The sequence below is a fragment of the Natator depressus genome, chromosome 7, assembly GCF_965152275.1.
Source record: "Natator depressus isolate rNatDep1 chromosome 7, rNatDep2.hap1, whole genome shotgun sequence".
In the NCBI taxonomy this organism is placed as follows: domain Eukaryota; kingdom Metazoa; phylum Chordata; order Testudines; family Cheloniidae; genus Natator; species Natator depressus.
Window position 1 is genome coordinate 7,630,810 of NC_134240.1, and position 16,578 is coordinate 7,647,387.

The window sequence follows — 16,578 nt, forward strand, 5'->3', positions numbered from 1 at the left end:
AGGCCAGCTGCCGTGGGTTCGCTTCCCAGCCCAGCCAGGCGCAGAGTTGCCGCCTCATGCGCCCTCAGAGGGAGGGGTTGCCAACCCTCCCGGAGTGGCCTGGAGTCTCCAGGAATGAAAGATGAAGCGTGAAGGAAAGATTAGGCCCTGGGATGAAATCTCCAGGAATTCGTCCCACCACACCTGGCAGCCTCGCCCTCCTCCATGTGCCCGGGGCGAGGAGGATCTGGTGGCCACGCCAGCCCCGCCCCCAAGGCCTTGGGGCCAGCGCCCCCCGGGGTCGGGAACGCTGGGAGGGATGACAGGGCCCCCCCCGCCTCAGCCACCCGCTGCGAACTACAAGTCCCAGCGGTACAGCCGCGGCGGGCCTCAGGAACTACGCATCCCAGCATGCACCGCGCGCTAAAGGCCCGCACCCCTCCCCGTCCCGGCGCGTGGGAGGGGGGAAAGACTACGTTTCCCGGCATGCACTGCGGGCCCCCGCCAATCAGCGCGCGGTAGCTTGGCTGGTGCGGGGAGGCTGGTTGGCGGGCGAGGCAGTATCCGTCCCCCGGAGAGGAGCAGGGGAAGGGGAAGCGGCCCCGGCCGTGACATTTCCCTCGCTCGCAGCCCGGGCCCCGAGAATGGCAGCGCTGGGAGGTCGGTGCGGCCGGGCCGGGGAAAGGGTGTCTGGGGGGAGGGGTGCCGGGAGGGGGGGGGGTTTCTGAGGGGGGGCAGAGCTGGGGGTGTCTGGGGGGAGGGGTGTCTGGGGGGGCAGAGCTGGGGGTTGTCTGGGGGGAGGGGTGTCTGAGCGGGGGCAGAGCTGGGGGTTGTCTGGGGGGAGGGGTGTCTGGGGGGGCAGAGTTGGGGGGAGGGGTGTCTGAGCGGGGGCAGAGCTGGGGTTGCCTGGGGGGGAGGGGAGTCTGAGCGGGGGCAGAGCTGGGGTTGCCTGGGGGGGAGGGGAGTCTGAGGGGGGGCAGAGCTGGGGTTGCCTGGGGGGGAGGGGTGTCTGGGGAGGGGCAGAGCTCGGGTTGCCGGGGGGGGGGAAGGGTGTCTGAAGGCAGAGTGAGTGGGGAAGAGAACTGTGGGTGGGGTGTCTGGGGAGTAGTGTCTGGAGGAGAGTGTCTGGTTGGGGGTGCAGATTTGGGGGTGTACCTGAGGGGAGGGCTGCCTGTAGAAGGGAAAGAGAATGAGGGAGAAGGAGTAACATGGGGGGTCAGAGTGTGTGGGGTGCTAGCTCAGGGGAATATATGTTGGGGAGAACAGAGTGAGGAGGGGAGCAGAGGTGAGCAGTCGTGGAACTGATTGGAAAGGGAAATCAGGGAGAGAGCTGGTGGGAGGAGTTTGCAGGTCAGTGGTGTCAAATCCTGCAAATAAAGAAGCTGGGATGCAGGGGTGAGAAGCTATACGTTGCCAGCTCCATTTTTATGGGGAGCTTCTTTGGTTTTGCATGTTGGTTAGGCGACTGGCAGGTGGGAGAGTTGTTCTGGACCTGTTCAGTGTTGGTATGCGGGAGTTTGCATTCCCGTCTCACACCTACAGAAGGAAGTGTATGTTTTTTTGCAGCTCTCAGAGTTTGTGCTGTCTCTCCAGGCACGAGGAAGTGTTGGAGTTGAACTTAGAAAAGGGTTGCTGTTTTTTATTGAGTAATATCACTGTTCTCAATACTAAACAAGGACAGGTGACTCACCTGTACTGAGGAGAATGTACTCTAGTTTAGAATATCAAAGTTGTCACATCTTGCTCAGTGCTGTGGAGAGACTCTTTTACTGAATACTTATTTTAAGGGAAGTACTTAAAGTTCTTTCTGGAACAAGGAATATTTTTTGAGAATTGTTCTAAGAGTGATTCAATGAGATATTGAGAATCTTAGGCCCCAAGCCTGCCAGCAGATTCTTGTGCACATCAGAGCCCTATTGATTTCACTGGGACTTGTGGGACAAGGTTGTGTCTGGCTTTTGTATAGGGAAACGTTGCAGCACACTAGCACAAGACAGGTTTTAAATGTCCCATCTATCATGTCTTTTTTTTTTTTTTTAAATGTGTTTAGCCCTGAATGCATTATGACTATTTTCTGTGCAGTCAGCAGCATTATCCGACTTACAGTTTTCAACACTTCATTTTTCCTGTTGAGCTTTCCTTTGTTGTTGTTGAACAGAAGACTCATTTCCCTTACGAAACAGGTTGTTGCGCTGGAAACATTGCTCAATTATCATTTTGGGCTTTACCTTATTAGGAACCATCAGATATTTTCAGAAGTGTACAGTTTTTAATTTCTTTTCATGATAGATGTCGAGTCCTTTCACATTTGAGTAATAATTTTAAGTGCTAGCCAAATAATTTTTGTAAAATACATACATATTTATACATAATGTTGTTTAATATTTGTGGTTGTGCGTATTTGCTATTGAAAATGTAAACTGTACTTTAGGACTGTAATCTTGCCAGTTATTTGGAAAAGTTAGTAGCCAATGTTTATTTCCCATTTCATTAAGCACGTACATAAGTGTTTGGAGAACTGGGAACTGAGTCACTGACTTGTTTCATTCTTTTGTAAAAATGGGATAATAAAATACTTCCAATAGCTCAATAAGGATTGGGATAACTGGGTGAAAGGTTATGTAATATATAAGTGCCAAATATTTATCATGTGACTGTTTCATCTTAAAGTTGATAGGCGTAATTTACAGATTTAGCCACATAGAAGATTGTGGAATTTAGAGAAATGAGGAATCTCAAATCAATAGTTATTCTTAATGCTGATATATGGTGTATTTGTGTTAATATGGATATATTCTTGATAGTGTGCTCTGTTGCTTTTTCTTTATTGAAATACCAGTAAGACTATTTTGTTTTTTTTAAATAGAACTAAGTAAGTTTTCACAAACACTGAATGGAATTCCTCCTTCAAACACAGTCAGCAGTGGAATGGATCCCTTTCATGCTTGCAGTATTCTCCAACAACTTAAAACAATGTACGATGAAGGACAGCTGACAGATATTGTAGTGGAAGTTGATCATGGGAAGACATTTTCCTGTCATAGGAATGTTCTTGCTGCAATCAGTCCTTATTTCAGGTATAGTATGTAGGTCCCTGCACTCGTATTTACCAAGTGCAAAATCACTTTTATAATTTATTAAATATTTTAATTATTGATAGCAATTATAAAACTTATACCCATCTGCAGCTGTATTCTGTGTGACTTCTGCTAGTGATGACATTTCAGATTTAACAAACATCTCTGTTTCTTCAGTGATCTCTTCCAATTTGCTTTTAAAATGAATGAATTGGCAGCAACTGCATTTTCAAGGAAACTTACTTTGAAAATGATTTCATCTTCATGTTGTCTTTTTTTAAAAAAACCTCTTCTCTGTGGGAGATCCATTCCATGTTTTTTTTTTATCATCATAGCATTCAAAATGTATTTATCTTTCCTTAACATCATTCATACATTCTAGCATATTGACATGGAATGCATTACAACTTATGATCCTGGGTTGAGTGTGCCGACTGGAAATTTGAGAGAACCTATTTATGTATGTAAATTGAGCAAACTAGATATGGAATTAATGAGACACAAACATGAAACTCCAAACTGTCATTTCTGAGTCACTTGTAAGAGTATAAGTGCACTTTATATTTAGGTAACTGACTGCGACAGCATTATATGAATGATGATCAGATATGTGCTGTTAATAGGGCTGTCAAGCAATTAAAAAAATTAATTGCAATTAATCATGCTGTTAAACAATAATAGAATACCATTTATATCAATATTTTTGGATGTTTTCCACATTTTCAAATATATTGATTTCAATTTCAACACAGAATAGTGCTCACTTTATAATTTTTATTATAAATATTTGCACTGTAAAAATAAAAAATATTTTTCAATTCACTTAATACAATTACTGTAGTGCAATCTTTTTATCATGAAAGTTGAACTTACAAATGTAGAGTTATGTACAAAAAATAAAACAATGTAAAACTTTAGAGCCTACAAGTCCACTCAGTCCTATTTCTTGTTCAGCCAATCGCTCAGGCAAACAAGTTTGTTTACATTTGTAGGAGATAATGCTGCCTGCTTCTTGTTTCCAATGTCACCCAAAAGTGAGAACAGGCATTCGCATGGCACTGTTGTAGCCAGCATTGCCTGATGCGCTAAAGATTCATATGTCCCTTCATGCGTCAACCACCATTCCAGAGGACATGCATCCATGCTGAAGATGGGTTCTGCTCGATAATGATCCAAAGCCATACAGACCAATGCATGTTCGTTTTCATCATCTGAGTCAGATGCCGCGAGCAGGAGGTTGATTTTCTTTTTTGTGGTTTGGGTTCTGTAGTTTCTGCATCGGAGTGTTGCTCTTTTAAGACTTCTGAAAGCTTGCTCTCAGATCTTGGAAGACACTTCAGTTTCTTAAACTGTGGGCCAAGTGCTGTAGCTATCTTTAGAACTCTCACATTGGTACCTTCTTTGCATTTTGTCATATCTGCAGTGAAAGTGTTCTTAAAACAAACAACATATGCTGGGTCATCATCTGAGACTGCTATAGCATGAAATGTATGGGAGAATGTGGGTAAAACACAGAGCAGGAGACATACAATTCTCCCCCAAGGAGTTCAGTCACAAATGTAATTAATGCATTATTTTTTGAACGCTTGGAAGCGTGTCCTCTGGAATAGTTGACGAAGCATGAAGGGGCATACGAATGTTCAGCATATCTGGCATGTGGCTGGCTACAAAAATGCCATGTGAACGTCTGTTCTCACTTTCAGGTGACATTGTAAATAAGAAGTGGGCAGCATTATCTCCTGTAAATGTAAACAAACCTGTTTCTCCTTAGTGATTGGCTGAACAAGAAGTAGGACCGAGTGGACTTTTTGTTTCTGAGTGCAGTTATGTAACAAAACAAAATCTACATTTGTAAGTTGTGCTTTCATGATAAAGAGATCTCACTACAGTACTAGTATGCAGTGAATTGAAAAATACTATTTCTTTTATCATTTTTACAGTGCAAATATTCGTAATAAAAATAATGTGAGCACAGTACACTTTGTATTCTGTGTTGTAACTGAAATAAATGTATTTGAAAAATGTAGAAAAACATCCCAAATATTTAATAAATTTCAATTAGTATTCCATTGTTTAACAGTGCGATTAAAACTGCGATTAATTGTGATTAATTTTTTTTAGTTAATCCCGTGAGTTAACTGCGATTAATTGACAGCCCTAGCTGTTAGAATGGTATGCACGTTATGATAAACTATATTACAGTTATCTTTAGACCTGTAGATAGAAGGGAATTGAAAATAAACTGCTAAATATTTTTCTTTTGTAGATCTATGTTCACTAGCGGCCTTACAGAAAGTACCCAGAAAGAAGTTCGTATAGTTGGTGTTGAAGCAGAGTCAATGCATTTAGTATTGAACTATGCATATACCTCCAGAGTAATGCTGACAGAGGCCAATGTCCAAGCTTTGTTCACTGCAGCTAGTATCTTCCAGATCCCTTCCATACAGGACCAGTGTGCTAAATATATGATCAGTCATTTGGACCCACAAAACTCTATTGGGGTGTTTATCTTTGCTGATCACTATGGTCATCAGGAACTCAAAGACAGATCACAAGACTACATTCGTAAAAAGTTTCTGAGTGTCACCAAAGAGCAAGAGTTTCTCCAGTTGAGAAAAGACCAACTCATAAGTATACTGGACAGTGATGACTTAAACGTAGACAAAGAAGAGCATGTTTACGACAGCGTTATAAGGTGGTTTGAACATGAACAAAATAAAAGAGAAGTGCACCTTCCAGAAATATTTGCCAAATGCATCCGCATGCCTCTGTTGGAAGAAACATTTTTAGAGAGAATCCCTCCCATGTTTGCACAGGCTATAGCCAAAAGCTGTGTACAAAAGGGACAACCTAGTGCCAATGGCTATACACAACGGCTTGGAATGACTGCTTCTGAAATGATCATGTGCTTTGATGCTGCCCACAAACACTCAGGAAAGAAGCAAACAGTGCCTTGTTTAGATTCAGTCACAGGGAGAGTGTTTAAACTATGCAAACCACCAAACGATTTGAGGGAAGTTGGAATTCTTGTATCACCTGATAATGATATTTACATTGCAGGAGGCTACAGGCCAAGCAGCAGTGAGGTCTCCATAGACCACAGAGCAGAGAGTGACTTTTGGATGTATGATCACTCTGGCAATAGATGGCTACCTAAAGCTCCTTTGCTACGAGCCAGAATAGGCTGCAAACTGGTTCATTGCTGTGGTAAACTGTATGCAATAGGTGGTCGTGTTTATGAAGGAGATGGTCGAAATTCACTAAAATCTGTGGAGTGTTACGACAGCAGAGAGAACTGTTGGACAGCTGTCTGTCCAATGCCTGTAGCAATGGAATTTCATAGTGCTGTGGAATATAAAGAGCACATCTATGTTTTACAGGGTAAGGTGCTTTAACTGTGTAAGCAATTTTGTTTTATCAGTAGGGAAGGGAGTTGTCTAGTTCCAGTGCTTCTACACCTTTGAACTTCCTAAATTGCTCACTTCCTGCAGATTTTAAGAGTGCCAGAGGAGTAGGGAACCGAGAAAATGGGAGTGGGGGAGAACAGAGGGGAGATGAGAGAGGTAGTGGAGAATGGAAACATGACATTTCTCCTCAAAGTGGGAGCAGCAATTCCACCTCTTGTACACTTTTTAAGAAGCTTATTGTGAGGGGGAACTTATCCTCCTTTTTGCCTCCACATCCCATGTAATCTGTAGGCTTATTGGGGGCTTTTACAACCTCTCCTCCCTTCCTGAGAGGCTTAGTAAGCTCAGTACAGCTGGTCAGAAAACTTTCATCCATTGGGGGAAAAAAATCCAGTTTTTGACCACCTCTGGCAATGAGCCTCCTATTTTAGCACAAGGTTATACAAGGTGAAGGAGAATGGAGGAGATTAAATAGACTTCATAAAATTGTGATTGTTTACAAACGCTAGGGATGTGTTGTCTAAGATGGAGTCTACAAGTAAGCCCAAGGAGCAAGAGATTTTACAGTGAAGGGGAAATGTTGAAGAACTTGACAGTTTACCAGTAGGGTGTGCAGCAGTCTGTTCTGAGATCCTGAATTCATTATAGTGACGTCAACTACTGTGCCATAATTAAAGGCCTCAGTTATTTTGTTATTAAACCATTACCAATGGAATTATATCACTCTGCTGTAAGAATATATGCAGACCTAATTGTAACATACTTCATAGAAATGTAGGACTGGTAGGGACCTTAATAGGTCATCTAGTCCAGTCCCCTGCACTGAGGCAGGACTAAGTCTTATGTTGACCATTCTTGATAAGTGTGTGTGTTTGTCTAACCTGGTCTTAAAAACCTCCAATGAGGGAGTTTCTACAATCTTCCTAGGTAATTTGTTCCAGTGCTTAACTACCCTTATTTCCTAATGTCTAACCTAAATCTCCTTTGCTGCAATTTAAGCCCATTGCTTCTTGTCCTCTCCTCAGTGGTTAAGAAGAACACTTCCTCACTTTCCTCTTTTGTAACAACCTTTTACATACTTGAAGACTGTTATGTCCCCCCTCTGACTTTTCTTCTCCAGACTAAACAAACCCAGTTTCTTCAATCTTTCCTTGTTGGTCATGTTTTCTAGACCTTTTAATCATTTTTGTTGCTCTCCTGTGGACTGTCTCCAATTTGTCCACAGCTTTGCTGAAGTGTGGTGCCCAGAACTGGACACAGCCAAGAACTGGCTTTGTAGAATTTGAGATGATTATTTGAGTGGGAGGCCCAAGATCCCAGAGAAATCCCACACATCTCTTTAAGCACCTGTAGAGGCTTAGGGCTCAATATGTCAGTCCTGGGCCTTCTGTTGGCTACTTTTCCTGACAGGCTCCCCTCTCTGATCTTGCCAATCTTTGTGAAGGGGAAACTACAAAAGATGCTGACAGTTCAGCATTACTTCCAGAGGGAGAAGAAATCAGTATAGGTTTGCAAAGAGGCAATATTGCAAATCAGTGCCATGATTCCCTCCCAGCTGCACACCACAGCTGCACTGAGTGGGATTGATAGGATTCCGTGGGATCTGGAGAGAATTCTACAGAGTGGTTGCTTTTTCTTTTTATTGTTCCTGGACTAAGTGAGCAGGGAGAGCCAAATTTTGTTAGTGAAAACCATGTGGTAGTATGTCAGTCTGGAGTTTCAGCTAGAATTCTGAGTTTACCAACTTTTTATTTGGGTTTAAGTCAAATGACCCTTAGGGTGTGTCTTATTGAAAGGGAATGCTAGGGGTAGATTTGATGCAATGCATAGAATGTTGTTCATCCGTTAACATTTTGTTTCAGCCTGCTGCTTAAAAATCTACATTCCTCTTCTTAAAAGCTTTTTACAGAAAGTATGTCACCTTTAACTATTTTTCTGAAATAACTAATTGGTAGAAAACTTACTCTCATATTTCACTAAAAAAAATTCTGTATCTTCCAAGTGGGAACTTCAGAATAAGAGTATTATTGCTCACATCTTAACAGATGCATGAGAATGCACCTGTGCAACTTTTGCTTTTGGATGGTTCTATGGGTTAACTTGATGCTTACACAAATAAAGAAGCTAATCCATTGTGCTACCCAGCCCCCAGTTACATACAGTATAACTGTCAATTGTTTTCCTTACACTTAGCCTCATGGGCAAAACACTATTGATTTCCACTGTATTATTGGTGCAAAAACTGCATTCTGCAACTTCCATTACCTAGAAAGAAGCAGCATGGCAATTGCTACTGTTCACAAGTAGGTAGTCTTGCGCACTTGCCATAAAAATATACACTTGCCACACACAAGTACACCAAACAAGTTCATAGGATTCAAGTACGGGGGCTGACTTTGGCTGTAAAAGACCCATTGGAATGCAACTGTTAATTATTTAATTTTGTATCTCAGTGTAGAGAAATCTATAGGTATCCATGTAGCTTAATCTTTTAAACTAAACCCCACCCCTTTCAATTTCCTACCATTCTTGCAGGCTTTTTTTCCATTCAATCATAGGAGTAAGGATACTTATCTACACTGTTGCTTGGCAAGATGTCTTAAAATGTATATGGAAGTTGCTATTAAATATAATTTGAAGTACATGCTCTTGTGTGAGGGGAAAAATAAGTTTGTTATACTATATTCCATAGCCTTTGAGGAAACTGTGATTTTTTTTTTTTAAGCCGTAAAAGACAGCTTCACCAAGAATGTTTTCTAATCCGCACTATCCTTACCCAAATTGGAAGAGCACCAGCTTTAGTTTCCGTGTGTCTGAACTTCTGTCATTTTCAACTTGTAGCTAGTAATCTGTGCCGTCAATATATGAAGCTCATTATTGTCCAAACCAAAAAGAAGTCATCGTGAATTAGTTAGCAGGTTCATGCAAGGACTCCATTTGGTATCCTTTTAAACAAACCACTGTAAGTGACTAATCCATCCATTTCCCTGCTTGCACATAATGCAAAAGATTTATAGGTCTGTATGGAGTCTAAGATGCACAGTTACCTTCCCAGGTTTAGCATCTTTCATGCAATTCATTCCGAAGTCCTTTATAATCTATAGATCAGTGGTTCCCAAACTTGTTCCGCTGCTTGTGCAGGGAAAGCCCCTGGGGGGCCGGGCCGGTTTGTTTACCTGCCGTGTCCACGGGTTCGGCCGATCGCGGCTCCCAGTGGCCGCGGTTCGCTGCTCCAAGCCAATGGGAGCTGCTGGAAGCAGCGTAGGCCAAGGGACGTACTGGCCACCGCTTCCAGCAGCTCCCATTGGCTTGGAGCAGCGAACCGCAGCCACTGGGAGCCACGAACGGCCAAACCTGCGGACGTGGCAGGTAAACAAACTGGCCCGGCCCCCCAGGGGCTTTCCCTGCACAAGCAGCGGAACAAGTTTGGGAACCACTGCTATAGATGATTAAATAGTCTTTATTTTACCGGGAAATAAAAGAACCAAGTGAATACTTGAAACACCTTAAGCTTTAGAGCCTTGAAGGACTTTTCCCAGAACCTCAAACGTGGTTTAGAAGTAGGAAAGGATCGTTAACATGTACATAGCTAAAGCATTGCACTGCTGACAGCCTTCAAGCTCCCCCCTTTTCAACCTGATTTCAGAGTCTGGGAGCCACGTGGAACTGTGTTCAGAACGATAACTCATAACCTCCATCTTACGCTTGTGGGTTTTTTTTGTTTTTGTCTCTGTAGGAGAATTTTTCCTCTGCTATGATCCACAGAAAGATTACTGGGGTTTTTTAACCCCAATGACTGTGCCTAGAATCCAAGGCTTGGCAGCTGTATACAATGACTCCATCTACTACATCGCTGGAACCTGTGGAAATCATCAGCGTATGTTTACCGTAGAGGCCTATGACATCGAGCTAAATAAGTGGACTAGAAAAAAGGACTTCCCATGCGATCAGTCCATTAATCCCTATATTAAACTGGTACTCTTCAAAAACAAACTCCATTTGTTTGTCAGAGCCACTCAAGTCACTGTTGAAGAACATGTTTTCAGAACCAGCAGGAAGAATTCACTCTATCAGTATGATGAGGTTACTGACCAATGGCAGAAAGTGTATGAGACTCCAGATAGGCTTTGGGATTTAGGCCGACATTTTGAATGTGCTGTTGCTAAGTTGTATCCGCAGTGTCTTCAGAAAGTTATTTAATTTTATTCGCTAACAAGCCTTAGTGATTTCAGTGGTATCTGATGTTAGAGAAAACATGTCTTAAAAGAAAACAAAGCAATTGTCAGTATTTAATGTCAGCGGAAAGAGAGAGTTTTTTGTACATGGGGATGGGTGCTCTTTAAAGGTTGCAGGCTTGGGAGGGAATTACTGGTTCATTTTAAAATTGCTGATATTTTCCAGGGGAGCAAGAAGGAGGTTACAAAGTGCAATTATCAGCATTTTTTTTTTTTCTGGTAAACACTTAATCATGTCATTCTTGAGGGGTGTGTTTTGTGATAAAAGTAAACCAAGAATAGAAGAGCCAGGATAACTATGCACTACAATGAAAGAAAATTAGCATTAATAGCTAAGGACATCCAAGCTGGTCTGAAGTGACTTTTTTTTTTTAAATACGGGTAAAATCCTGAGGCAATATCACTAGGTCTTTATTTTAGATCAACTGAAAGTACAAAGAGGAATGCTAGCTCCTGATTCTTTTTTTGTACTGTTTTGAAGTCTACTAAAATGTTCATAATGTTGTTTGTGCACTACCTTAGTTTGAGGGAAATATTGAAGTTGGAAGCAGAACATGAAGTATATTTGTTCGAAACAGAAGGCCTACTGTCATTTTCTATCTGTGGGCTTTGTTAAAATCAAGCTAACAGTATAAATAGCTATTTTCTGCCAATTACCGGTAAATGTAGTGCTTGAAAAGTAGTTTTGACACTGCTTAAAAACATTTTCCATCCCGTAAAGGGCTTAAACCCAAAAGTTGATGGTGCTAATACATTTTTAATACTTGTATGACTGAAATGAATGGGCCAACCCTACACCACTATTTAAAACAGCTTGCTATTATTAATGGAGTCTGTCTTCTTAGGACCTATCCTGCCATTGTGGGGTTTTTTTTGTTTTGTTTTTTTTTAAGTAACATTTTACTGCAGTGGGAGTTCCTGCACAGAATGACGACAGGATATGGCCTTAGTGGCTATTAATTTTGTGGAGAGCTCATTCTGCCTCTCATAAAGGGTTTGCATGTGCTCAAGTAATACTGAAAAATGTGGCTTACCTTGATTATTCTCCTCCTTTTTCCAACCCCCCAATTACCTTTTACTATTCTGTTCTGACCTATAATGTGAAAATTTTGCACTACTGAGCTGTCCTCATGATCCAATTTATTAAAACAAAGTTATCCACAGAAATCCATGGTTTAAAGAACTTTAAATGCAGATGTAGAATGAGGATCCAATATATTATAACACTTTCTCTGTGGATTGAACATCTAACTAATTTTTCTAATGACAAAGTAAGTTTAAAGTTTAGCTTCTTCTTCAATCGTTAATACTGGATGTAAAAGGGAAATGTTTAATCCTAGAGCTCATATCAGCTCTGCTTTGCCAGGTGTAATTTGTTACAAAGCTTATTCTCTCCAGAACAAGGCATGTTATATCTTCCTATATATTTAACTGATTAACTTCTCAAATAGAGGTAAAGGAAAGCTGTTTTATTTTAAATTGATAATGGTAAGCATTCTAGCAAAGGATGGCCATTATCTGAATTAACAGCTGTTTCAATAAGCCAAATGTTTCACTCAGTAATAGTGTAACACCCTGGCATAACTGTTGAGAGACTTGGGATAACATTAACTCAGTGTATGGCCTTGTTGTCACAAAGTAGGGTTTTCTTTTTTTTAAAGAAACAAACTCTCTTGGTTTTGTTTTTTAAATCTTGCACAAAATATCAAAAAATGAACTGTGAAACTAAAAGGAAAAAAAAAAGCCTCTTTGCATTTACATACCTCATTGTCCAGAGATTGACCAGACTGCTTCTTTTAGGTGTGGGTGCTGGAACATCCTTTAAGATCGAGAGCATATGAATAGTTGCTAAGAATGCATTTTTAAACAATGTTAAGGTATGTGGCTTCTCTTTTTGTTTAGTTCCTTCAAGATACTATTGTTATCCACTGCCCACAATAAGAATTTTTCTTATAAGGCTATTTCCATGGCTTTTTTTTTTTTTTTTTTTACATTTTCCATAGTCCTTGGCTAGTTCTATTTGTGCTATTGTAGGACTCTAGCTGCAAGCTTTCTGAAGCACCCTCCCTTACAGTATTGCATTAGTGTGTAAAACCTTTTTTCCTCCAAAAAGTGTTATGTAACTCTTTGTTGTTTTTTAAAAGCTTGGTTGACTATTTACAAGATTTCTTGCTGCTTTTTGACAATCTTCTATATTTATTTAGTAGAACAAATTTCAATATATTACTTGAAAATATTAAATAGAATTTTGAGTTAACAATTGACTGCTCATGTGATGTATAGACGTACAATATGCTGTGGTTAATTCTGCAGTAGGTTTGTTAATTTTGTTTATCTGCACTAAAGTACGAAGATCTCCATTTTCTTTAACCATTCAAAATAAGATTGTGATCCAAGACTGTAATGTGCTTAAAAGCTAAATCCTGGAACTTGCATAGGAGGAGAAAATACTGAATCTTATGCATGAATACTTTGTTTAAACAGAAATATAGCTGAGACATTTTGCCACTTCTTAAATGCTTTTAAATTCTTTAAAAGTCAGATAACTGGTGAAGTCTTGCTGTAGCCTCAGACTTTAAAAATAAACTTGCACAGTGTGAGAACAATTGATTAAAACTGCACCAAAGGTACTCGTAATTTACATATGGCTCTCTGCATCCTCTCTCTGCCCATTTATCATTTCTTCTGCTCTGGTTTAGACTGCCCTTATTAAATTGACACTTACTCTTATGCTGATACTTTAAATTTAAACATTCCCCCCTCCCAATCTTATCAAAACACAAAATAATTTGTACTCCCCATTTTCTTCTAAATTTTGATGTTGATTAAATCACTAAAACTGATCTTGGTGCATCAGACATGTGTAGTGCATATGATCTGCAAGAAATCGAAGAGCTCCCTGTTGCTGTTTAGAAATGGCATCCAATGTTCAGTGCTCAGGTATGTTAGTAAGAAGTACTGTAGTCCTATGAGGGCAAATGTGTGGATTTTTAAACATTTTGCCATAATTGCACAATTTTTGCATTTTTACTTAATGTCATGTTACGTTTCTTATAATAAAATAAACCTATTGTTGAAATACAACGGACTTCAACAGTTTTTAATTGTAAATGTATTTTAAAATGAAGTTGGTAGAGCGAGCAAGTAGAAATTCACCCATGTGCTCTCTTCCCAGCTCTGCAGTTCTACATCCCAAATATTTGCTATCCGTGCACTTTGAGGCACCCTGGCACACTGTGGTGAGGGAAGCTGGTGGGGCCTCTGATACATCTCTGCTCCATACACATGTAGGAATGTAGAGCAGCCAGAAACGCCTTTGCCAATGCAGGCAGGACCAACTTGAGGGTCTCCCCACCCCGCACCTCCCTTGGGCTGTTAAAACTTGTGCCAGTTTTGCAAAGCTGTTTATAATTTTGTTCAAATTGTCCTTTTTTGCATAGCACTCCCTATCCTAGGGTCACTGGGTACTTTACAAACCTTATATTGAGCTTTCCAGCATCCCTACGAAGTAGGGAAGTATTTCACAGGTGGTGAAAGAGAGGTACAGAGTGGTTAAGCAACATGGTTGAGTTCGCATAGGAAGTGAATTGGGAATATTACTGAGACCTCCTGCTCTTTGACTTTAACCACAAGTCCACCTTCTAAGTAACTAGTTAACTCGCTAGAACAGAAGGGGTTGTAGCACCCTTATCAGCACAGTTCATTCTCCAAGATTTCTCTCCTTGTAATGAATTTCACAGCACTTAAAGCTGCATCTGGAGAATCTCTGCTTGTATGTTACATGGTTTGTTTGTGAGCCTTGCATTCTTGCTGAAGGAATGCCAGATGATCTAGTGCCGATGGGCTGGCTCCATGGTTTCCGGGGAAGGCAGTGTGAAGCGGTCAATCCTGGGTGACCGTGACCATGTGCTGACTGGAGCCCACTCTGAGCTTCAGTTTAGAATGTTCTGCCTCCCGCAGCAATATTGAGTAGTACTCTGCAGCTCCCACATGAAACCTGTTCTAGCTTTGGCACCCTTACAATGTGTTCTCAGTTTTGGGCATTTTTTTTAGTGACTCTAGGCAGGGTTTAGCCACTTGCCTTAATTAATGGTTGACGTATCCTTCCTCTGATAGTCAATCTACTTTCCTCCCTGCTCACAGGTACTCAGTGATGTTAGTGCCTTTTCTGTTTACAAACTTGCCAATGGTTGTAAGAGACTCATACTTGGGAGGGAGCCATAGGCAGGGAAAGCCTCTTTTTGCCCTGTGTGGCCCAGGCTATACTGCAGGCAGTTCTGGCCATGCCTGAAAGGCTTCTGCCAAAACCCAGGAATGCTTCCCATTGAAGTCCAAGCTAAAAGGCTGGTCAAACCAGCATGGAGGAGGTCAGTGAAGTGTCAGTCTGTGTCCTCCTGTGTGTCTTGTATGGGACTGAATACATTAAGAGTAAACGTTAAATTACTCTCCTCCCCAATAGCTATTCCTCTGCTTCAGACTCCGCTTCCAATGTCCCCACCAGAGACTGGGATGGAGTGATGACTTGCACTAGGCAGACAGGCCAGAGAACAGCCGGCCCGAGCTAGTGTGAACTAACATATAGCCAGTGGTGTAGGTAGATGGGAGTTCAAATTGATCCCAGGAGGGTTTGAAATAGCAGATGATTTATTTCCCATACAACTTCTGTCCAGTGTCTAAGAATCCTCTGCTAAGGGAGGATTAACCTGAATTCTCCCCTCCACTCTTTCCATTGGTTGATAGAAAGAAAAGAGGGGAAAGCCCCCAAATTCGGATTACTCATAAGGATGACGTCTCTGGTATGATAGTATAAACCCCTTGGACTAATCCACTACCAGAAAGAGGTGAAGCTGACAAAAAATACTTCACCTCCAAGAACAACACAAACCTTCTTCTGGATTCCCTAAGTGAGGAAATTATCAAAGCCAAAGAGGGAGAGATTGCAATAGCGAGATCAGATTAAGTCCCAGTCTTCAATGTGGACAAAGCTGAAGCTTCAAAAGCTTACTTAAACCTATTCTCTCCACAGCAGGAGATTTCTAACCAAAGAGACAATAGAACTGAAGGATCACTGCACAGAAACGTAGGAAGCAGAACATGTATATCGGCCAGTGCCCTATAGTCCTCAGCCTTGTGTGAATGTTTTTTGTTCTCTGTACTTGCTTGGCTGTGGAGTTCATGGCTATTTCCAAAGGATATCAAAGGAGCCATGAATAAAATTGGCTATAGCGTCAGTCAGAGGAGAGGTTTCTATAGATGCCTATAAATTTTCAGCCAGTGTAATGGTCGCTAACTGGGTATCTAGAAGGCACTTTTGGTTAAGAATAGTAAAGGAGATACCCAGGTGAAACTGTGGCAAGACACTCCTGCAATGGATCACCCCCTTCCCCCAAAGAAATGCACATTATTTGGCTTTCTTGCCCCATCCCCCAAAAAAGACAAGACAAAACTCCATAGAGGAAAATTGAATTTCCACCATGAGCTCCAGATGTTCCTTTAGTCCTTATGGAAAAAGAGAATATCAGAGACAGGACCTTATCCACCTACCCCCCCCCCCCCACCCCCCAATAGAAAAATCCAACCCTGGATAAGATTCAAAAGAGGAAAAGTGAGCAGAACATGGGTTGAGTGCTCAGTCTCAGAAAAGGGATTCTTTACTGGCTCTCCCATTCTCCATCTCTCTGGGAGAGCTTTCAAGCAATGAGGGCAGGTTATTCTATTTCCTGCAGCACTGAAGAAAATGCTCCTTGCCACATGTTTCAATGGGAGCAGAGTTAGGTTTGTGCTACTGTTCTCAGGCTTTTAAAAATCCAGTTAGAAAACCTGCAGCACAGCATGTAGGACCAAACACGTTTCTTATTAAAAATAAATAAAAATTACCCA

General features: G+C 41.4%; 1 protein-coding gene across 1 annotated transcript; it reads left to right on the forward strand.

Moving 5' to 3' along the window:
- The first annotated feature begins 521 nt into the window (after nucleotides 1-521).
- On the forward strand, nucleotides 522-13,704 carry KBTBD8 (kelch repeat and BTB domain containing 8). The gene is made up of 4 exons (XM_074957438.1): nucleotides 522-639; nucleotides 2,846-3,056; nucleotides 5,323-6,437; nucleotides 10,200-13,704. The coding sequence occupies exons 1-4, from the start codon at nucleotides 624-626 to the stop codon at nucleotides 10,661-10,663; spliced, it is 1,806 nt and encodes a 601-aa protein (XP_074813539.1). The 5' UTR covers nucleotides 522-623; the 3' UTR covers nucleotides 10,664-13,704.
- Nucleotides 13,705-16,578: the final 2,874 nt, after the last annotated feature.